A 23,136-nucleotide genomic window follows, 5' to 3' on the forward strand; every position below is an offset into this window, starting at 1 on the left:
TGCTTTGTCATTTACTCATAGAATACAGCAGGTTAGAGTCCAATATACCAATGATCTAGAATACTGTAGAAATACAAGGCTCAATGTTGATGCCTAGAAGTACAAAATACATATAAGCTCTATAACAGGCAACAGTCAGTGTAATAAGCAATAAGTACTAGAGTTTCAGTTAGTCAACATAGGAGCAGGGTCGGTGGTCATTTAAATATTTCACAAATAGATGGGTCTTCAGTCTGCGTTCTGCAGTGCGTACTACCAGTCTAAACAAATGAAATCAGTACAAAGACTAATAATCTGTGCTTGACAGGATTATGTTTGAATTATGTCTGTGCAATGCAGGACGGGCCACTGTAGTTATGCAGCTCACTCCCCATCTCCCCAGTAACAGCACTATGTTGTTACATTGCTATTACATTAATATTATTATATATGCACAAATGTAAACTGCATGTCCACAGTCTTCTGTCTTTTAACATAAATAGAAAGCACAGTAACTGAATGACGAGAGAAAGGGGAAAATCTTTTTGCCATTCCTTTAGGCTGCCGTCTGTTTGCAGAGCAGTGTTTTAAATCCTGTGTAAATGTTTGCTCTGAACAATCTCTGTAGTGGAAAAGATTTATAATTGTGGTACAAGTTTACACCCTAATGACAGCGCCGAGTAAGGGAGACACAGTCTAACCTCTCCCAATGCTTTACCTGAGTACTTTCTTAAGCAACTCCCTTTACGAAGTACACTTTTACCAGACACTCAGTGTTCATAATGTCTGTTCAGGTGTGCTGGGAGCTTGAATACAGCAAACAAATTGATTGGTGTATTGCTACAGCAGTAGGTAGAGCCTGAATATCTCACTAATACAATTCCCTTTAGAAATGTAGCATAATTTGATTTACATAAAATCCCTGAACCAAACACATTATTATAAAAAGGCTTTCTGTCCACAGACCTAATTACATGCACATACACAGGCTGATGTTGTTACACCACAGTAACAGATAACAGAGTGTTATATGATCTACTGGACAGTAATTCCAATAAGATTTAGTTTAATTAGCTGCACGTTCAGCATTTGAAGCATCCCTTACACTCACAAAGTGGGGTAGCGCTTGTCTTTCATGTAGACCTACTATATGTAGTACAATTGCGCCACCTTTTGGTCAAAGGGCAGGATGTCTTTGTGCCAAGATATTCTGTTTTACACATGCTAGTGTACACATTAGTAATGTTCTGATACCTCGTAAGCATATTTAGCATTTGGTTAATAGTGGAAATGGACGTGTAATAAAACTAACAACAGTATTCTTGATGTTCAGCGCTTAATGGTCAGCGTGTGTTTATGATACTCATAGGAACACGTCATTTGTAACGTTTCCGGCAGGAACTTATAAGGAGCCGGATCACACGTGGACTTTCGTCAGACGTAAATACTGCTCACTTGAGTAGGAAGAACATAGCATCACTCACCACTATAGTTTGTCTAGTAGTAAAAGAAACGGCATTCATCTGCAATATGCCGACTTAGTTTTTAGTAGGATTTAGGCTTTATGCATATCTTTAGCGTAGCGGTGAAGACGAAGGGATATTTCTAAGTAAGAAGTTGCCCGTGTTTGCACCGAATGCCAATCGGAGAGGTGTTTAACGTTAAGGTTGTACCTTCTACACGGGCCGAAAGACCAACACAACTCAAGGTAAGAAAGTACATTCAGAACAACATTTTTATTACTAAAATTATTATTTACGCTTTATTTTATGCCATATGCAGTTGATGTTGTTAAAGATAGTTCAGGCTAGCTAGCTGGCAATTTTTATCCTAGAACTTACCCGAAAGTAGGTTAAAGTTCTCTGACGAGGATGGTTAAGATATCGTGCTTTCTTTGTAGGTGCATCTCCTGAGCCTGTCTGGAGACACAAGTCGTCCGCTATGGCAGGGAGAGGCCGAGGAAGAACCCAGTTCACCTTTAACGTGGACTCGCTGGGCTTTGGGAGAGGAGAGGCATTACCTGCCAGTGCACTCGTACCATCCCCACTTTTCCCTGTACGGGACTGTGAACAAACAAAAACATTTCATGAAGTGTGAATGTTTGCTGAATTACTCACTTTGTGATTTCACAGTATCTAATCAGATCTGATGTCTTTATCCTTAGCCTCTGCAGTTCAGGCCAGTCCCTCTGCCTACAGGGGAAGAAGTGGATTACATGCTGGCTCTTAAACAGGAACTGAGAGCCTCCAGCAAAATTCTGCCTTCCCACATTCGTCCAGGCAGAGTAAAGATCGGTGAGGAGGGGAAGGGGCTGTGGAACACAGTTTATGTCTGTCATAGAGTGTATACTCTAATGTGTTTTAAGGGATATTTAATGCAACAGTGCTAACACATCTAAGAAGTGGGATCTAGGAAGGAGAAGGTAGAATGGTTTCATTTGTGTGCTAGCAGTCTTTTCTTCATTGTTGGGATCTAGTCTCTCAATACTAATGAGGCACAAAAGGGACAGTGGTTGCTCAGTGGTTAAGGTACTTGACTTGTAGTCAGAAGGTTACTGGTTCAAGTCCCACCACTACCAAGTTGCCAGTGTTGGGCCCCTGAGCAAGACCCTTAACCCCAAGTTGTACTCAGTCATAGTTGTAAGTCACTTTGGATAAGAGCATCAGCTAATTGCCATAAATGTACTAACAACCCCCTACATGCATGCACACAATTGGGAAACTTACCTGAAAGATCACTCTGTCTTGGAGTCACTTTTGTTGTGTTGCAGAACACTTTGGGAAATTACCAAGGTATTTATCCCTTGGTCTTCTCTTTGTTGTAGAATGGTTCATCATTTGCATTTAAATGAAGTTTCAGCAGAGCCTCTGTGTACTTTTCTTAAATGATCTCGATCAAGACGTGTGATTTTAAAGCCTTCATTCTTTTTGTCACAGATGTGGACCGTTACTCTGATAAATACCAAAGTGGAGAGCCAAAACACAGCGCTGTAGAATGGAATCCAGGTAAGTCAAAGAAGCCCTGATGGGAGCACTGTAGCAGGGGTTACTACGGAAACTGACCTGGTGCTCCTGGTGAGTCTTAATCAGTGCCTACTGCTTAGAGTGAACACACGCTGATCACATGAACACTTGCTTGTGTGTTTTTCTCAGACTGGAGTCGACTCCCTAGGGAGCTCTGCATTATGGGACCTAAAACACGCAAAGCAAGTGAGTGCATAACTGCAATTACCCTGTTACACCACAGCCTGGTTCTGTACTTATCTATTACAATCTTAAAGCCTAGCATTTTACTTAAGAGCAGTATGAAAGGTACATAGTTACAAGTACGAGGAATGAAAGTTTGGACCCCCTCCAAGATGGTCCTTGGAATGTAAAGGGTTAAAGAACATCTGTAACACCTTTTCTCATGTCCCGTTACAGAGGCCAGACCCCCACTGAAACACAAAGTAAAAACCACTACTGCTAAAGAACTTGTCCAAAAACTGGAGGTACAGTTACACTAAAGTCTGTCTGAATTATACCTGTGGTGTCATTAATGTATGGTCACACTTGTATTGTAGATGTAGATGATGTAATAACTGTCTAACTGCATAATGTCATATAGAAGTTATCCTGTTCTTACCTATGCAATACATGTTTGCTGTTGCACAAAGAATGTTGTATGTATGAATATTTTTTAGGCAGTTCTCCGAATGTGGTCCTGAGCTGGCATGTTTTAACCATGCTGCACTACTTAGTGGGTTAGAATTAAATCTTGAGATAATAGAGTACATGACATTTCATTGCCTTTTTATGGAGGACACTTTCTCACTTTTGCAATCGAAATGGCTTTTTTTCATTGCTGGTTCCAACAGACACTTGAGAAGAACGAGAAAAACCAGTCGGAGGGGGAGGAGGATGAGGAGAAGAAAAAGACAGGAGAGGAGGAAGAAGAGTCTGGAGAAGGAGAAGACTATGATGAAGAAGAATTCGAAGAGGTGAGAAGCTTGGAGAGCTGTCAGACAGTTGTGCAATCATGTCAGACAGTCACATCTGCAATCATATATCATATCTATGTAATCATATCTGTGCAACTTGATCACATCAGATAATCATATCTGTGCAATCTAATCGCGTGTTATTAAGATGTTGCAGGAAGTGGGCTAACCTTAACCCTAACCAAACCCTAAGCCTAACCATGCTTGGTGATAGATGGACACTTAATTCAGGCTTGTATTAAATATCATATTTTATTGTTATTCATTTCTCCACAGATTAAACTGAATTCTAATTCTAATTATTCTTAATAATTTCTAAATCTAAAAGAGTCAAACTACTAACACCTAATATAAAAGTAATATAGAAAACTATACTCCAGAGTGAACTGGTTTCACTTACACTTACAACATGCCCTCAGTAACTGCACTTATATCTGACTGGACAGTTTTGGCTCTAATCGCCGATGGCCTGCCCTTTGATCCCACTGCTATGTTCTGGGTTTCAGGAGACAGACTACATCATGTCTTACTTTGACAACGGTGAAGATTTTGGAGGAGATAGTGATGACAATATGGATGAGGCCACCTACTAGAAACCTTTGAGAAAGTCTGATTTATTCCAGTCTTCGTTTACACGAGGAAGTGTTTGTGTCTTATCAACAGGATGGGACATCTGTGCTGCTATAATGTTTAGAAAACAAAAATAAGGTAACCAGTGACCTCTAACTTTATACTTACCAGCAGTGGATACAGATAACCTCCACTGCTACCATACTGATGCTATTATTATAACTATTATATTGTTGTTACATGTTACTACTAGGGGCAATCATTAAAGGCACACACTTTGTTTACAAATTTTTGTTTAATGAATTTTAGGGTTTATTTCTTATTATTATTTTGAATGTAATTTTTTTATGTAACTGACAACCTCCTAGTGCCATTTGGTTGGAAGACATTTCTATTTGTATTGTGTAATATGAAATCGTCCAGCAGGGGGCAGTGCGTTGTCTAATATAAATTGACATGGGGTACCCTGAGGTGTGTACGTGCTCTCAGGAGCAGACTTCCACCGCCGCAACACGGCTCACAGGTGATGTGCACAGCAGCGCTTGGAGGAAAGTCAGAGGAATGTGTGATTAGAACATACTATACAGTATTCATGAGCACTAAATCTGGCCATGTACCAATCTGAACAACAACAGACGTTCCCAAACGACATGTTGCACAAGACCAGGAAGTGTAGGTGGTACATTCAGGTCATGTAGGAGTCTGCAGAGAATTGGTGTAACCCTGGATCTCTACCTCCTCACCTCTGCAGCCTCTGAAACACCGTTTAGAGCCACACGCTTAAATGGTAGCAAGGCCTGATTTGCATATGGTTGACTTAACCGTTTTGAGGGCATTCTCGTGTCCCTTATCACCCTAACATGTTTTTTTGTTTTTTGTTTGTTTTTTCTTCTCACTTGAGCTCAACCAAGACTATTAAACAGGCCCTCCTGTTCTTATTGGTTTTACTGGACCAGATACGTCTTACAGTGTTACGGTTTAACTTGGCACTGGATATCCATTATATTATGGATTACTGGCTTTATGATTTACTTTGTTCAGTTCAAGTGTAAATGATCATAGAGTATGTACATAAAGAGCTGCTGTGTGACTCGTGTGTTTTTCATTAACTGCGTTATTTTGTGCTGTCAGCTTCTTATAAAGACTTATTGTCATAGTTCAGGCAGTGCACATCCCAAGCCTCACTACAGAAGTGCAGATGTCCAGCCGTACTAGCTGTTGTGGGCATTGGTACGCTGAGCCGTCTGTCATGGTCAGGCTGGATCAGGTGTCCGTGTCAACATGAGACGAGAGGCCATTAATTTACGCTTAACTGCTGTTTATTTTATTGAGTAGCAAGCCTCCCCCTTCTCGACGTGTTTGCCAGCGCTACATGAGTCCAGTTGGGAAATTGCTTGGGGGAACTCGAGAGTCTGCCCCATATTTGGACCCCCTGGCATATCTGTTTTAAGCGGTGAATGCGCCGTGACTTCCTCTCTGAAGCAGTCGTGTACAGAGTGTGCTCTGCGGTGCTTAGTCTGCAAGAACACTACAGATGACTACATGCTGCACTTGTGCACGTCCTATACGTATAGCAGTGAGGAAGTTGGGTTTTTTTGGGGGGGGGGGTCTTTCTTCCTGTTTTCCTTCTCGTCTCACTATACAGATAGAGTTACAGACTATGCAAAAATGACACAGTGATGCAAGTACTCAGACACAAAGCATGCCCGCAAGACAAGCTCTATCTGTCTGCAGAGAACTAATCCATCCAGTTCAAATTTGTGTAATCTTTTTGGCCAAGGTCATCGTCACACAATGATAACTTCACATATCTCTAGTTTCAGAATGGCCAGAGCAATCCAAGGGTATCAAAAGGCAAAAAAAAAAAAACAGGAAATAAAAATCTGAAATGGACCCAGTGAGGGCTAAGAGAGGATCCGATTCTGCTCTGGGCAACAGAGGATAGTGAACAGTGGAAAAGTAGCCAAGGATGAAGTTTATAAGAATGGATTTAAACTGAGATAATTACCCAGAGGAAAGACCCACGAGATAAGCTAATTAGTGATGTTTATTGCCTGGTAGACTGATAATCGGGACTAGGGATTTTGTGGAGTAAGATGTTGGAGATCAAGAGAATTCACAGTGGGGGACTCAGGTGTGTTCTCGACAGGCAGGGGAGCCCTGATCGCATGCCAAATAGCAGCTGAAAAGGCTACTGCAGTATAGAACAACATAAAACCCAGAGGAGTTATTGGGGAAATTATCCAACAGGAATAAAAAAGTTACATGAAGAACAGGAAAACTCTATGAGACCTTCCAGCCCCCTGTCATTCCTACATGCCCTTTAACGTGTCACATACTTGCCAGGTATGCAGCTGAATACCAGAAAACCAAATCAGATTGTGAGGATGAGGATGAGGAAGATCTTGGTAAGGGTACCGTGCCGCTACAGGCTATTCGAATGAGAAGAAAGCTACAGGCAGACTTATTACACCGTGGCCATGGTATCGGTCTCCCTAGAGCCTGAAAGCATGAGTGTTAGTGTCAGTTATTCAGGGATGAACGCAAAACCTACATAAAGACCCACCATCAACTGGAATTACAATGCTCAGTACTGTCTGACTCTTAAATCAGTTACTTTTATGTATGGAAATGTTTTTTTTATCTGATTATCTGAATATTTTATTACCTTATTAGTTTAAATTGTTGTTTTTTCATCTAAATACTGTCATCTGGTGTGAAGTGAATAATCTTGTGATTATTCCATATCTGTATTTAATGATTCCTTCAAATCACAGTTTGCCTATTTTAATTATTTTCTCACCCACTATCTCCAATTTCCTGTTTCAGTCTTATATGGGAACACTGGCCTCATGCTGACTTCCTGTTCAGGCAGTGGTTGCTGTTCTTTTGTGTTGATCTATGACACCGGTCCCTCGTCCAGCTTTAAGCCTGAGTCATTACAGGAGAAATCTTAAAGCCGCTCGCCGCTAAAGCTGCTAACGCAGCTCTAGATAAGGCTCTCAGGCAGGGTTCGGTCTTCAGTGCCAAGTCAGGGCTCTGGGCCGACGCTGAGCTCAGGGGTCCTGGGCTAGCACTACAGCGCACTTCCTTTATTTGTTCTTCTTGCAGTTGCCACATCCTCAACCTCCACGCTTGTCATATGGGTGCAGTTCTTAAGCACAGTGCATGTGCTGTTTGTGTAATCAGCACTCTTCATGCTGCTACTGACACTACATGAACTAACACACAGTCTGCTTATAGTGGTTAAGGGCATAGATGACAGGTGCCATGATAACACAAAGGCATTATTACAGGAGCCCAGACTCTACATTCATAGCATTTTAAAGGTGTTTTATTGATGTCAGTCAATGATAGAAAAGAGTCCTCTACGATTTCAGCTAACTTATTTCAGCCAGACTTATTCTTTATAAAGGTCCTTTGTCCTTTTGTTTAATGTATTTTTACAATTAAAGACCCAGTGTCAAGTGAACGCTCCCTGTCTCCGTCCATCTTACCTTCCTGATCTGATCACCCCTTCCCTTCATTCCCTGCACCTGTTCTTTTGGACTGAGTAGCTCTGTAGATTTTATTCCATGTGCTCTGTCTTCCAGTTGCCTTGTTTGCAGTTGTTTATGTTGTTGTAGTGGTGTGTGGTGACTTTGCCTTTTGCTGTGTTGTGATCACATGTCTACTGTTGAATATTTTAAAGCTGTTTTGTTTGTCTTATTGAAAAAATTTTTAAATTAAAAAAAAAAACAACACACACACACACAAAACAAAACAAAAAAACCACCTCTGATTTGCAGAGGCCTCTCTGTGTATGTCACATACCAGCCGGAGGATTTAAACTAATATAGTATTCACTCTGTGTACTGAGGGGTTTCTGTGAATTAATTGGTATATGTCTTTAAAGGAAAACCAGACTGTGAGTTCCTGTCCATTTTAGCCAACAGCTCCCCCATCTATATCTTCTAGTCTGATTTCTTTAAATACTTCAAGTTGTAATGAACAGTACTAATTTGTGAGTATAGTGGAACCATTAATTAGTGTAGTGCTACTCTGTGACAGTGGTAACACCCCTATACGGTACTGACTTTATTCTGACTCGTAGTGATTATTCTACCTTGCTACAGAGAGGTGCTGTGGGTGCTATAATGCATAATATTTGGGCCTTACATAGTCAGGGTTAATGAAGCTGCTTGGTGATCAGGAGATGTCAAATCCTGGTGTTGTAGTACTTCTGTAGTGTTTTCTGTGTTGTAATAGATACACAGAGACACAAACACAGTTACAGGGGTCTACATTCCTACTGCACTTTTAACTCTCACTAAACACAGTCATTTCTGTTTGGGTTGTACCGCCTGGACTTGTCACAAGTGCCGCTGAGAGCACAACAAAAAACAGAACTAGAGCAAATCACATTCAGCCCTGAAATTTTCACACAGCCAGCATGGGTTATCTGTGCTAGTGGTATCAGAAAAGGCAAGAGAAAATCAGTTTAAACAAGCAACCAAGCTCAGTCAAAACACGGAGTCAAGGACTGCTAGGCCGAGCTTCTGTCTTTCCCGTTTGTTTGCTTTACTAAGTGTTCATCTTGCCTGCCTGTTTACGTGTGTCTGCTCTGCAAGTTCATGGGAATGGCAAAAGTAATTTGACTGTGAAATAAGCCAGACAGACACTACAATAGCATATTAACACAATTACTGCAAAAAATAAAAAATAAATAAAAACACCCCCACACACAAAAAGATACCTCTGGAAGCAAAAGGCACAGCAGTGTCTTTACATGTCTATAATTCTCTCTCTCTTTCTCTGTTTCTAACCCTCCCTCACTCCATTTTCATCTCTCTCTGCCTCTCATTCTCACTCCCCCCCCCCCCCCCGCCTCTTCTCTCCCATCCTTAGCTGACGACTCTCAGGTACATCCACTCCATGGAGCCAGATATGGGCCTGTTGACAGCTCATTAGAACCTCCTGGTTTGTCACCTCCATCTGGCCTTGACTGAGTGATGGCACTGACCTTTCACATGCATCCAAATTCCTGTCCTGAGGAAGGGCCAGGGCAGTGGAAACCACCAGAGATGCACAACTGCTCGCACTGGGACATATTCGACAGAGGTGACTAATATAGCCTGTTCGTTATCAAGATTTAGTAGCTAAAATCTAAAGGACTAGGCTTGTTTGTAGCCCTGTACATTTTCTTGCTGGAAGAGACATTTAGCCATTTTCAAACAGAATATTTGAATTTATTCTGCACTTTCATAGGAAGAAGAACATGCACTTACATAATTTCAAGAAACCCTGGACAAACATATGGTCAATAAGACAATACTAGAGATTTGGATAAACCCTTGCCATGACAACCATTAATTCGTTTGTCTAACTGTGAAGCAAGGTGGCTTAGCACTGCCAGCAGAATCCATTCAGCTCCATGTCTCTCTTTTTATATATAGGAACTTTATGAAACACATTTATTTTCAGAACCTTATTTGCATGTTTTGCTAATTTTTTTATAGTAGTTTACAACTACTATATATATATATATAGTAGGCGTTATATAGTAGGAGTTGTATAAACACCCCCCCCACACACACACATATATATATATATATATATATATATATATATGTGTGTGTGTGTGTGTGTGTGTGTGTGTGTGTGTGTGTGAATGTAGTTTGTGTGTGTATGTATATGTGTGTGTGTGTGTATGTGTGTGTGTGTGTGTACGCATGTGTGTGTGTATTACTGTGTGTATGTGTGTAACTCTTACTATATATATGTGCGCGTGTGTGTGTGTGTGTGTGTGTGTGTGGCAGGCTGCTGAACATGGTGGCAGAGGGACATGTGTATGTGTGTGTAACTCCTACTATATATATATATATATGTGTGTGTATGTGTGTGTAACTCCTACTATATATATATATATGTGTGTGTATGTGTGTGTAACTCCTACTATATATATATATATGTGTGTGTATGTGTGTGTAACTCCTACTATATATATATAAAGCCTGCGTGGGGGCTTTTTTTCTTCCTCTTCCTCTTTCTTTCTACGTGTTGCAGAATCTCAGAAAGAACAGTACATTCCGATCCCAGCCTAAGTGTGTGTGTGGGACGAGTGTGTGTATGTAACGTATGACACACCCTTGCAAGCACACCAGGGATTGCAGGACCCAGTCCATGAACACCCTCACGTCTTATACGCCGTGCAGGTCCTTGAGATGTTGTAAACAAATCTGAAACATGACACCTGTTTTGGTTTTTTGGGGGGTCATAGAACACTCAGGACAGAGTTTTGAATCACAACAGAATTTACTTTCTACTTTTTTTCTGATTCATGAAAAATAATTTTATGTTGCTTTTACAGGTATCAGAACATAAAGAGCTTTGTGCACTGGGAAACTCATCTCATGCATGTATACGCATTGTTCAGTTTGCTTGTAATATGACAAATCAGCACGGCCATGTGTTTTTGACTATGGGCTGCAACACCAAAGCAAGCAGGCAGAACTGGAAACCGGCAGCACACAGCAGACTTTTACCGAGTGTGCAGGACATATTTGTTTGCTTGTAGGTATGCTGAGCAAAGAGAATTCTGTTCCTCTCTTTCTCTCAATTTAGCTTCTGTAGCTTCCCAGTTCCTTTTCTCGATAAAATTAATTTTTTCAAGCTGTTTCATTCAAAATAAATACAGCTAAGCTTTCCACAACAGACAACAGGATGACAGTGTGTAACTTGTCAATTATATATCAAAACAATGACCAACAATGACTGTGACATTCACCTGGAAGTCCATCAAGTGCTTCACAAGCTGCTTATAAAATTGGCATGAAATAACTATTCAGTTGTTTAAGCAATGATAGAAATATATATCAAATTAAAAATAAATAAATGTTTATACAATTCTGGACAATATATATGAGTCATGTATTATGGAATTGATAAGACACTGGATTTTCAAGCCATTCCTGTTTTGCATTTGCTGTTTCAGCTTTCACATTCAGTTCATGTGAGAGGTGGAGTCTGTGGGTTTACTGTTTTAATATGAATTTAGAAGCGCAGAAGAGAGAAGGCCCACACACCGAAGCAATATTGCCCACTCGTAACCAAGCAGGGTTTACTCAAAAAAAAAAAAAAAACCTTGTTAGAACAACCTGTGCTTTGAGTAGGAAAGTTTCCTCTGGTCTAAGGTCTCAGTAGCAAAGAACAAAAAAACCCTCTCTGAAACCACTCCCATGACTAGTCAGATCACACTAGATGCTACCATTTGTTCGAAGCATGAACACAGCATGGACAAAGCCCCAAGCCAATAAAGGCATGTGTGATCATGCAGAAGCCCCAATCAGAGCTCTTCTAAGGGTTCTCTACAGTTACTGAGCAGGAGGAATGATGTTTCATGTCTACACAAGACAATCAGTCATAAATAATCAGTCATAAAGTCTTCAGGGTGAAATTAAGATAATCTAGGTGAAAGTTTAAGGCTCATATATTTGGATAGGAAAAGCTGCTGTTTTTGTCTTGTCGCTTGAAACTTGAAAAGAGCACATCTTGTCTTTATATTACTCACAGTTTATCTGTGTAAATCAGATTACTTTATCCTTTACTGTTTGTATAATATCCAGCTGCCAAACCAAGCCTTTTTTTTTTCATTTAGTCCCTTTCAAAACCTCTTCATGACCCTCAGAGACCAGAACGCTCCAGATAAAAGTGTCTGAGTGATATTTCGAAGGGCTGCCTGTCTTATTAAGGACTGTCTTTTATCCTGTGCCACACAGACACATAATACAGTACAGGATGCCCTCATTTGTCCTGACATCAGATTTAAAGCTGATAGCAAGCTGATACGCCACTTGTAATACACTACGAACTAACAAAGCTGAATGTTATTCTAACAGCTAAAGAGCTGACAGCAGCTAACACGCCACATGCAAGTGGAAGTCCTCGTGAACAGTAGGCTCAGCCAGTTAAATTTTGCGTGATCATGTATTCTGACCAATCAGAGAAAGGCACTCATAGGCCGGGCAGAGGTCCAACATAGCTAGACGCCGCCTGAGTGGTTTGTTACTCATGTGTTAAAAAAGAAATAAGGGAAATTCTGCATGACCTACAGACCTACAGCAAAAATGAAAATGAAACCTTACTTAGAGAATACTCTTCTTAGAGAATATTTCCCAAAATGTCCTGTTATTCACTGAGGAGCAGTGATCCAGTGATCAGTCGCTGGAGACCACTTTAATGTCTGTGTGTGTGTGTGTGTGTGTGTGTGTGTGTGTGTGTGTGTGTGTGTGTGTGTGTGTGTTAGACGGGGAAGGAGGAAGGGAGTGTGAGAGACTGGTAGAGATATAAACACAGAGGCTATTCCAGAGCCATGCCAAGGTTCAGTGAATGAAGGGACTAATCAGAGAGCCTAGTTTGGTCTCACTGAACTGCAAGAACTGTCCACCCCCTTGGCCTGGATTTCCCGGAGGATGGACAGGCTTGTGAACTCTTTCCTATGGAGGGTCTTCTGCTGAATATCACAGTGATCACTTCACCAGTGAGGTGAAGGTATGATGTTAGCTGAGTGCAGAAACGGCACTAATAAGCAAGCATAATTAAGCACATTCACCAATAGAATGAGATAAACAGAGACATCAGGACCAATCATTAAACGTACAGCATTGTGGAAATTCTCCACAATTGTTGGGACAAATAGGACCAACGGGTCACTTCGGCAGTTGTAGGAGTAGAATATCATGGTCCCTAAAAAGGTTTTTACACATACCTACAACTCAGAGCTGCAGTAATCAGCGAAATGCCTCTAAAGATAAGACAAGGTAAGATAATGCTTTACTGATCCCAAAGGAAATTGCAGAAAGCCAGAAACACTACCAGTTCCTCTTTATTTGCTGCTGCTGCAGACTAATTCCACCCGTGATCGTGTGGAAAGAATAGTCATCTGCCAGGCCATTTCTTGGCGCCTGCCATGTCCCTGTCTCTGCCCTGGGCTGTACTGTACTGAATGTTATTAAAGAATCCAAAGAGGATTTGCTTCAGGTAGGAGTCTTATTTCAGGTGTATTCCTGTACAACAGCAGATCAACAGGAAATGCAGGATACCACTAAAACCAAGAAATTACAGTATGGAAACTAAAAACAACAATAACAATTAAGATGACCTCTTAAGTGATTTGTCAGTATCTTACTCTTTTATGGGTGAAGGTGCTTGCCCATCTAAAAGTGCATCAAAAGTGTATGTTGTGAATCACATATGTTAATGATGTGAGAGCTATATTTAATTAATTCCAATAAAGACAGTAAAACCCCACATTTTTCCAAAGGAGGGAGTTAAGTACACTATAGGGTTTTTAAGGTATCCTGACCCACATGTACTGTGCCAGCAGCATAGCAGTATGTGTTGATGTGTATATCAGTACCAGGGTCCTAAACCTGGACTGCACCAGTTTAAATGCAGCATAATTATGCACGAAGGTAGGCATGGCAACGGTGCGAGGCGCAAGGTCCTTGCAAGTGCTTGCAGCAGGAGTGAGACAGGCAGGTGTGCTTTAGGAGTGAGACAGGTAGGTGTTCTTTAGAAGTGAGACAGGCCAGCGTGCTTTAGAAGTGAGAGAAAGCCCAGGTCAACTACAAAAATGGCACGAGCAGGATGAATGAGCTAGATGTGTCAGCAAATAGGAGCACGCAGGCAGACATGGCATCAGCCAATCAGGAATGAGATGTGGGACATGTAAAGTGGAGCTGGAGCAGGCTCTGAAGGCTCGCCTTACTACCGCACACCAGTTTGATTGTGATTGAGGCAGCGTTTTGTTTCGTGTTTGCATTTGCAGGTGGCTTGGTGTAGCTACACGTCAAACTCTACCCACTGAGGAGCGTCTAGGCGGGGCCAGTTAATGGAAGCCACATCACTGGAAAGTGTCAAAGAAAATTAGACCCTTGTAACAGTAATGAATACAGTGACCTTCCAGACCGCAGGCCTCGGTGTCTTGCTGTAGTCTCTTCATTCAATAAAGACTCAGAAGACAAAAAAAGAGCTGTGTCATCAATACTTTACAACAGTTACATAGGGTCTGGAAAGGCATAGCTGCCTGATCTGACTCAAGGTCTGTGTCTGAAGGGCACCTCACAACATTTATAAGCTGAGCTGTCTGCAGTCACACATCCTACAAGTCCCAGAACAGTGCTCAGAAGAACTGTCCTCCAGAGGTGCCCTTTGCATGCACGTGCAGGCACTGACCTAGTCTACAGTCAAGTGTATGCACTCGGAGCTGTGTGTGTAAAGTGGATGAAAATGGAAAACACTGAGTATTGTTGGCCATGGTTCATATTCCTCCTTGGCCGCAGTGTGGGAGAGATCACGTCAATTGCTGAAAGGGTTACATCATCTCCGTCCATTACATTGTGACCGTGACCTCAGCTACTGGGCTGCGGATTTGACATGGCTAACATTTTATTCCATATGCCTGTTCTGTACAGCAGAACATATTTTAATCCTTTATGCTCTCTAGGTAACATGATACTGATTTAACCCTGGTCCACATGTTCCAAAACAAAACACCCAAGCATGTGCAGAGGGGTCACTGTTGTCAACAAGCGGACCGAATAAGCGTATGTGACTGCACGTAGCTAGAATCTGAAATGAGTCTGAGATCCAAAATTGTGGAGCATACAGTCCACCATCCTCCTTTCTACATGGACCACTGTGTTTGTAGCAGCCCAGGGCAACAGTGTGAAACTGGCACATGTTGTATGCCAGTCCTAAACTGCACTGCACTCACCCTCTGTCTTGATGGACACTTTGCCCTAAACTGGGGCTAAATGTTTCAGAGTTAGCGCAGTTCACACATATCTGGTGTAGTGTGTTGAGGAGGTGTGTGGTGGTTAGGACTTTCAAACCCTTCAGAAAAGCAGCCAAAAGATTTTTGACATTAAAAATAATATAAACATTTTTCATAAGTAAATAAACAAATAAGCCAAGGCTATTTTCATATTGTTGTTTAATAAAGGGGACATTTCTATCTATGAGGGGTGAGATGAATCAAAACTGCTCATTAGAATGACTACAGGAATTCACTGCTGTGTATGTGCCTACATGCTCCTCCTGCTGATATAATGTCAGTCTGTTAGCAAAATGAAAGGAAATCTGACCAATTAAATGTATAATTTTCAATACAGGCGTGGGCCTAGAGCAGCCTGGCCCTTCTTAGTGTTCAAAAGAAGGGGCTACAGCATTATTAGTAAAACATCACTGACTGTGTACATGCTACCTTAGCCAACTAACTCTGAATGTTGACTACAAGTGAGACAGACATTGGGCCATACCTCACTGTACCGTACCTCACTGGGCTATACCTCACTGGGCTGTATCTCACTGGGCTCTACCTCACTGGGCCGTACCTCACTGGGCCATACCTCACTGGGCCGTACCTCACTGGGCCAAACCTCACTGGGCTGCACCTCACTGGACCATACCTGACTGGGCGTTACCTCACTGGGCCGTACCTCACTGGAGCATACCTTACCAGGCCATGCCTCACTGGGCTGTGCATCACTGGGCTGTACTTCACTGGGCCATACCTCACTGGGCTGTACATCACTGGGCAATACCTCACTGGGCCGCACCTCACTGGGCCATACCTCACTGAGGCATACCTCACTGGGCTGTATGTCACTGTACTTGTACTGTGTTTTGAAGTCAGCTAAGCTGTATTGCTGATCTATATTCAGAATTAACTGACCTACAAGCAAAATGTGCTGATCTTTATTCAGAATGAGTTGATCTATTTTCAGAATGACCTGATCTATATTCAGAATGAGCTGATCTATATTCAGAATGTGCTGATCTATATTCAGAATGAGCTGATCTATATTTAGAATGTGCTGATCTATATTCAGAATGAGCTGATCTATATTCAGAATGAGCTGCTCTATATTCAGAATGTGCTGATCTATATTCAGAATGTGCTGATCTATATTTAATGTAGAATTTTAGATGCCAGTGTCTTTGACTTGTGACTTATTCTTGTCCATTACTGCCAGATATTTATGTTGGTTCATTAGCAGTGACCTAAAGATTACCTCTGGGATTTGCTTCCTAGAAAGAGAGTTCCAGATATGGCTCTCTGTGTGTGTGTGTGTGTGTGTGTGTGTGTGTGTGTGTGTGTGTGTGTGTGTGTGTGTGGCAGACTGCTGAACATGGTGGCAGAGGGACAAAAACAGAAGAAAAACATCATCTGAGTTTCCATCCTTTGATGGGTTTAGTTGTACTAAGAATAGAAAAACAGGGACAATATGAGGTCAGGAGCCAGTGGAGGAAGAAGGAATGCGAGAGAGAGAGGGGAGGAGAGAGGGAGAGAGAAGAAAAGAGAGAGGGGAGGAGAGAGGGAGGGAGGGAGAGTGGCTCTAAAACACTTTTTAATTCCTGGAAAAAAAAACATAAGGATGCAATAACTACTCTGCCAGTCTCAGGAGTCTCATGATTGATAGATTTTAGAGATGGTTCGGGACATTAAAGCATGGCTGGAGAAGCCACTCCCACTGTCTCCTCCTAACACCGCCCACAAATGTTTTTCTCACGTAGTCAACAACCGGTGTCTATGATGCGGCATGCTACCGAGTCACATGACCTGCATACTGCAGACTACAGTACTTCTAAGAACTGTCCCATTAACAACAGGACATGTCTGCCTGTTTGTGTGCTTGCTTGGGGATAGTGTATCCGAAACACACAAGGTGCCCTCAGAGTTAACAGAGCGGTGGACAGATGTAATGCTAGGGCCAGCCATCGAGACAACATGTCGCTGCAAAGCTTCAGAAAAGGCAGCCAGTAAAAGGATTTCTGCCTTGAGTCATATGACACAAGAGTCAAGTGTGGACTGTCATAACCTCTACCAGAATTCCTTTGTGTTTCATAATAAATAAACCTAATTTTCTCTCTCTCTCTCTCTCTCTCTCTCTCTCTCTCTCTCTCTCTCTCTCTCTCTCTCTCTCTCTCACACACACACACACACACACACACACACACACACACACACACACACTCTAAATAAAGATTAATATTAGTGCCGTTTTATTAGATATTATTTCGGGATCTAATGGACACACAGAATTGACAATGAACAATGACAATGACAATTGACTGGATGAAGACCACCATGAACACCACCCGAGTTCCTCCACACCAAACTCATCAAACCTTGACTTTATGGACTTTGCTTTGTGCACAGGGACATGGTCATGCCGGAACAGGACAGAGACTTGTATTGTATTGTTGTATTGATCTTAGGACTGGCACTGTGTATAGTGATCTTAGGACTGGCACTGTGTATAGTGATCTTAGGACTGGCACTGTGTATAGTGATCTTAGGACTGGCACTGTGTATAGTGATCTTAGGACTGGCACTGTGTATAGTGATCTTAGGCTTAAAAGCTGCTGCTTGCCCATTGAAACCCATTTCCTGAAGCTTTCGACCCTGTAGTGAGTGATACAGCAGAATACATGTGCTTATTATGCCCATCCTTTTCTTTAACACCAGATCCAACTAATCAGAAATTGATCAGGACTGTCCTGAGCTGGTCTGGGTGTGGCAGGAAAGCGCTCATTCAGGGTGGGGTTGTCTCTGGGACTGGGTTAGTGAACTGTGATGTAATAACAGCCCCTGGCTTCAGCTGGTTATCTGAGAGCAATCTGACACTGGAAAAATCTGTGACAGAAATTTTGCAACACCAAGCCCTCTGCTGGAATTAAAGCTTTGCAGATTTCAATTAAGAGGTATTCAATTTGTCCTGTGTCGGGATTTTTGCCAATTGTCCCATAGGCAAACCCAGGAAGGAAGGGTAGGAGATGCACACACACACACACACACACACACACACGCACACAAAAGCATGCACGCACATTCTCTTCGTGTTCTCTGTTCTGGACATTTCAGTGTTTTTTACGGGGACACTTACCATGTTCACTAATGTGCTTTGACCAGTTAAAGGAATGATTTAGGGAATAATCAAATTCGCTTCTCTTCTTAAATGTAATTGATTACTCAAGACATATTTACTGCACAACCTTTTCTTTAGTTTCCAGCAGTTGACATAAACAGTTGATCCAAAGCTTTCATTACCTTGTACCCCTTGTGCAAAACTAAAGACCCAAAATTTAAACAGAAACATGTCTTCAATTGCATCTGATGTGAACAGGAAATTTGTGTCAATTAGATTTTTTCCTGAATCACATCCTTAAGAATGAATATAATGTAAGTGTAAATATTAGCAATGGTTTAAGTAAGCAAACACAACTCCCTAACCTCACAGGCTGGAGCTTGCCCCTGGGGTCTTTTTTAAGGTATGGACAAAGGTCAGCGATTTGACATGCCTGTGTTTAAGTTTACAGACTCCAAGCTTTTGTTTTATAAGTACGTCCAAAGACCACAGCCACTGTCTGGAGGAAGTAGGATACGATCATAGAATCTGGTGTGAAATTCTTCCAATGTACCTCAGACAAATTCTGTCCAAAACAACAGGTGCCATCACCACTGTTTCAGTGTCCATACAGTGTGCAGTGGCAGTAATAACCCATAACCATGATGATCGATGGTTGTTTTTGTAAGGGTACATTACATACACAAGTGCTCAGTGCTGCTCTGGCCAGAAATATAATGCAAAGCACTTAGCATATACATTTTTTAGGATGTCATGTTAACAAGCTAAGTGAAGCTGTCAGAGTGGTTTGTGGAATTGAACTATTTATGCCAAGAGCTGAGATCCATGACAAGGGAACAGAGAGAATGTACAAGGTTTACATGAATGAAGACCTAAACTGCCTTGAAAAATATTACAATTAAACAAAAGAAAGTTAACTAGTCACTTCGTAAATAAGACCTAAGGAAAAGTTCTACACATTACATTTATACTGAACAATGCATTGGGAAGATGGTGACTTATACTGCAAAGATTTGCAGTCTTTAATTATGTCCTGCCACATTAGCCATAGTAAACAAACAAATTACAAAAAACAAACAAACAAACACAAAAAAACCCACCCAATACTCCAAAAATCTTAAGTATTTGGCCTGAACCTAATAGTTTCCAAATCACATTATAATAGCACCAATCTCATCCTCGCTCTCTCTCTCTCCCTCTTTAATTTGTCAGTCACAGAAAAGAGCACAAGTCAGAATAAGCCATAAATATTTGGTGAAAATTCTCAAAATTTGTCAAAATTCAACTGGCATCCTTGTGTCAGAATGAATTAAAAAAATGTAGACTTCTCTTGGGCTCTGTTTGCTCAAGTTTCCTGTTGGTTGAGGTATCACTCCCAGAATCAGCTGACAGCGGAGTCAGTTTAGACCTCTCAGACACATTCCAATACTTGTCTAGACATAACCCAATGGCACCAATCCAAGTCACCCAGTGATTTCCATGGCTGTTTCTCCTTGACATGATGGCGAATACAGTATAATTTCAAAGCGTAAGAAATGTAAAAATAAAAATTTAAAAATAAAACATTGATTTTAGATAACAATATAAGAACAATTTGATTCCACTGTTTAGAAACAACACAGCAGGCAAAAGCAAAATGCCTTCATAGCCTTCTCTTAGTTGCAGGCAGAAGTGTGAGGGTCACAGCTTATATCTTTTCAGATCAGTCAAGCTGTAAAGAGCCATGCATACAGAAGCATGTCACTGAGCTCCCACGAAGACGCTTCCGTGTGCCAGTTTGGTGGAGTTTGTCATTAAATGTTAATCTTGGATAGATTTCAATGCCTTGTGACATTTCTGGTTAATAATTCAGACCTGGATGTTCCACTCTATTAAGGACCGTTCAGTATTAGATTTATTGTCCCCATATCAGTGCATTATTGTGATGTCAAACTTTACCTCCTTGTACACAGTCTCATAATTCTGATAGATTATTGGTGAATATATGATCATTTTATAATGGATTCAATATTAGATATGTGTCAGAGCACTATTTATAAGTGTGATGACCAATAAAACACAGTAGTCTACAGATAATGAATAATTTCTTCCAGCAGCTCAGGGGCTTGCTTAACTGTTACATATCCCTGTGGGCATCATACCCTGGCCAGTATCCAGCCAGCATTAACATAACACACATGCCATTCATAGCACTCATCCACTTCCCTGGACCCAGTGATCTTCTTACTGAATTATCACACACACCCGTTCTTTGTTGTTTTCCGTGCCTGTTTAAACCTCAGAGGTGCTGTCGTCAGGATTGTACACTGAGTGCCTTAGTGTGACGGTCAGGATTGTACACTGAGTGCCTTAGTGTGACTTCTGTTTAAGTGAAGCCTGTTTTGTAATTTGCATTCTGCTAATGAACATTTTGTGATTGGCATGTGTATTTTGCTCATGCTTCCAAAAATGCCACTTTGGTCAGTTTGGAGAATGGACTTGCAAGCATGTGCTCTAGTCACAGCCATGAATCCCATTCTGGCCTGGAATCAGGGAAACTGATAAACTGTGGGGACCACCACCACCATTTAACATAACTGTGAATATGTTCAATTATCACCATGTAACATAAAACTGTGAATATGTTCAATTATCACCATGTAACATAAAACTGTGAATATGTTCAATTACCACCATGTAACATAAAACTGTGAATATGTTCAATTACCACCATGTAACATAACTGTAAATATGTTCAATTATCACCATGTAACATAAAACTGTGAATATGTTCAATTATCACCATGTAACATAAAACTGTGAATATGTTCAATTACCACCATGTAACATAACTGTAAATATGTTCAATTACCTCCATGTAACATATAACTGTGAATATGTTCAATTACCTCCATGTAACATATAACTGTGAATATGTTCAATTACTACCATGTAACATATAACTGTAAATATGTTCAATTACCACTATGTAACATAAAACTGTAAATATGTTCAATTACAAAATGGATCTGTACATTCTGTACATTGTGTACATATATATATATATACACACAACCATATACATTGTACATTGTGTATATAAACATAATATTGTACATACATTGTTAATATTTTTTGTACATATATAGAACATATATTTCTCTATGCACCCCTGTTTTCTTTTTCCTCAGTTTGGACAGAGCACTCTCAACCATTTCACTGCGTTCTACTGTGTATCACTATGTATGTGACAAATAAACCAAACTTGAACTTCAAGAAACTGAAAAAGAAAAACAAATAAGCTTAGTGATAAGAACCATAAGAATCAGACAAACCCCCCCACACACATACACTCCCCTCCAAGGTCACTCTGGAAGGCTGAACCAGTTCCAGTGTTTAAGAAAGTCAAGTGTAAAATCCACATTCAAACACGAGGCCCAGTTTGCTGTGAAACCCCAGGAACGTAATATGGATAGGACACGGCTAGGGGAGTGAGCCTCTAGCAGAGCATCTGTCTGTAGGGTTAGAAGAGCTCTTTAATGGCCTGTTTTAAGTCCAGCTATGGCTTTATTGCTGTTTATCACTGTTGTACTGCTCTCGGCAGCCTGGGTCTAGTTGGCAGTGCTCACGAAGGCGCTCCTTCCCTGTCTTATGGAGACGGGTATACAGAGTGCAGCATCAGACACGCTGTAGTTTAGAGCAGAGTCAGGACCACAGTACAGCAAAGTATGGTGTTTTATGCCCTACCACTCCTAGTAAACCTGGTAAATTAGATATGTTTTTGAACAGGAAAATTGCCAAACCACGCTGGATTCCAGCTCTCTGGGATGTTCCTGCTCTAGAGAGATGAAAAACTAGGCTTTTGGAGAAGTATTTTCCATGTTTACCCACCCATAGAGATAGCTTAAAAGTAACAAACAAATTACCAAGTTTTTGCTTTTTTTAACTGTTGCCATGGTAACTGGGGGTGGAGCACGTTAAAGCTGATGGTCCATACCAGATAAACAGTGCTATCAGTGGGAACATTACTGCTGGGAGGCACTTACACAACTAAACAAACCTGCTACTGACTGCGCACGATATCTCTGAGAGAAACACATCAGGACACTGTTCGCACATCAAGTCCTATCTGAAGCACACGATTGTTCCAGTGTAGTACGGTGAACATCCCTGCACATGCACACAAGAAACCCGTGTGTAAACCACAGAAACAGTGTGAGGATATGAATAACTAACCAGAGAAAACCAGTTGTCTTGATCCTTAGCAATAAAAAGTAAGGTTTCATCATGTGCCTCAGAACTGAATGTGAAAACATCTAATTTTGTTGCATGAGCACAATTCACAATTACAGTAAACTGCAGTGAACAAGCAAAATACATGCAATATTACACTAATAAAACATTTTTAAAACTGCTCAGATTTGACTGAGTCCTGCTAAATAGGGTAAATAAGCTAGAGTTACATGTTATCATTTAGCTGGTGCTTTTATCCAAAGCAACTTACAATTACGAATGGGTACAACTTGAGTAATTGAGGGTTAAGGGTCTTGCTCAGGGGGCCAACAGTGGTAACTTGGCAGTGGTGGGGCTTGAATCAGCAACCTTTCAAATACAAGTCAAGTACCTTAACCACTGAGCTACCATTTACAATGTTATCAGATTTCATTTGAGACTATATAAAGTCTAACAAAAATTGAGCTTGAGGGTTCAGTAAAA

The 23,136-nt window shown here is 41.1% G+C and overlaps 1 protein-coding gene across 4 annotated transcripts; it reads left to right on the forward strand.

Annotated features, from left to right (window-relative positions):
- Positions 1 to 1,418: 1,418 nt before the first annotated feature.
- polr3gla (RNA polymerase III subunit GL a) lies at positions 1,419 to 14,466 on the forward strand. Of its 4 annotated transcripts, none has more exons than XR_014119312.1 (10): positions 1,419 to 1,687; positions 1,880 to 2,034; positions 2,144 to 2,273; positions 2,916 to 2,984; positions 3,132 to 3,188; positions 3,402 to 3,469; positions 3,836 to 3,958; positions 4,465 to 4,666; positions 9,416 to 9,628; positions 14,337 to 14,466. XR_014119312.1 is itself a non-coding variant. In XM_027027803.3 (8 exons), the coding sequence occupies exons 2-8, from the start codon at positions 1,921 to 1,923 to the stop codon at positions 4,549 to 4,551; spliced, it is 648 nt and encodes a 215-aa protein (XP_026883604.2). In that variant the 5' UTR covers positions 1,419 to 1,687; positions 1,880 to 1,920; the 3' UTR covers positions 4,552 to 5,618. The 4 variants fall into 4 exon arrangements, 1 of the variants encoding a protein (XP_026883604.2); XR_014119311.1 differs by lacking the exon at positions 14,337 to 14,466 and adding an exon at positions 10,574 to 11,432; XR_014119309.1 differs by lacking the exon at positions 14,337 to 14,466 and adding an exon at positions 10,878 to 11,429.
- The last annotated feature ends 8,670 nt before the right edge of the window (positions 14,467 to 23,136 follow it).

Source organism: Electrophorus electricus, chromosome 2 (genome assembly GCF_041902795.1).
Source record: "Electrophorus electricus isolate QZ-2024a chromosome 2, ASM4190279v1, whole genome shotgun sequence".
In the NCBI taxonomy this organism is placed as follows: domain Eukaryota; kingdom Metazoa; phylum Chordata; class Actinopteri; order Gymnotiformes; family Gymnotidae; genus Electrophorus; species Electrophorus electricus.

Bases quoted from the DNA above. Each gene is read 5' to 3' on its own strand.
- polr3gla (XM_027027803.3), top strand. From the start codon at position 1,921: ATGGCAGGGAGAGGCCGAGGAAGAACCCAGTTCACCTTTAACGTGGAC. The intron at 2,035-2,143 runs GTACGGGACTGT...CTTTATCCTTAG, and splicing joins TACCATCCCCACTTTTCCCT to CCTCTGCAGTTCAGGCCAGT. The intron at 3,959-4,464 runs GTGAGAAGCTTG...TCTGGGTTTCAG, and splicing joins ATGAAGAAGAATTCGAAGAG to GAGACAGACTACATCATGTC.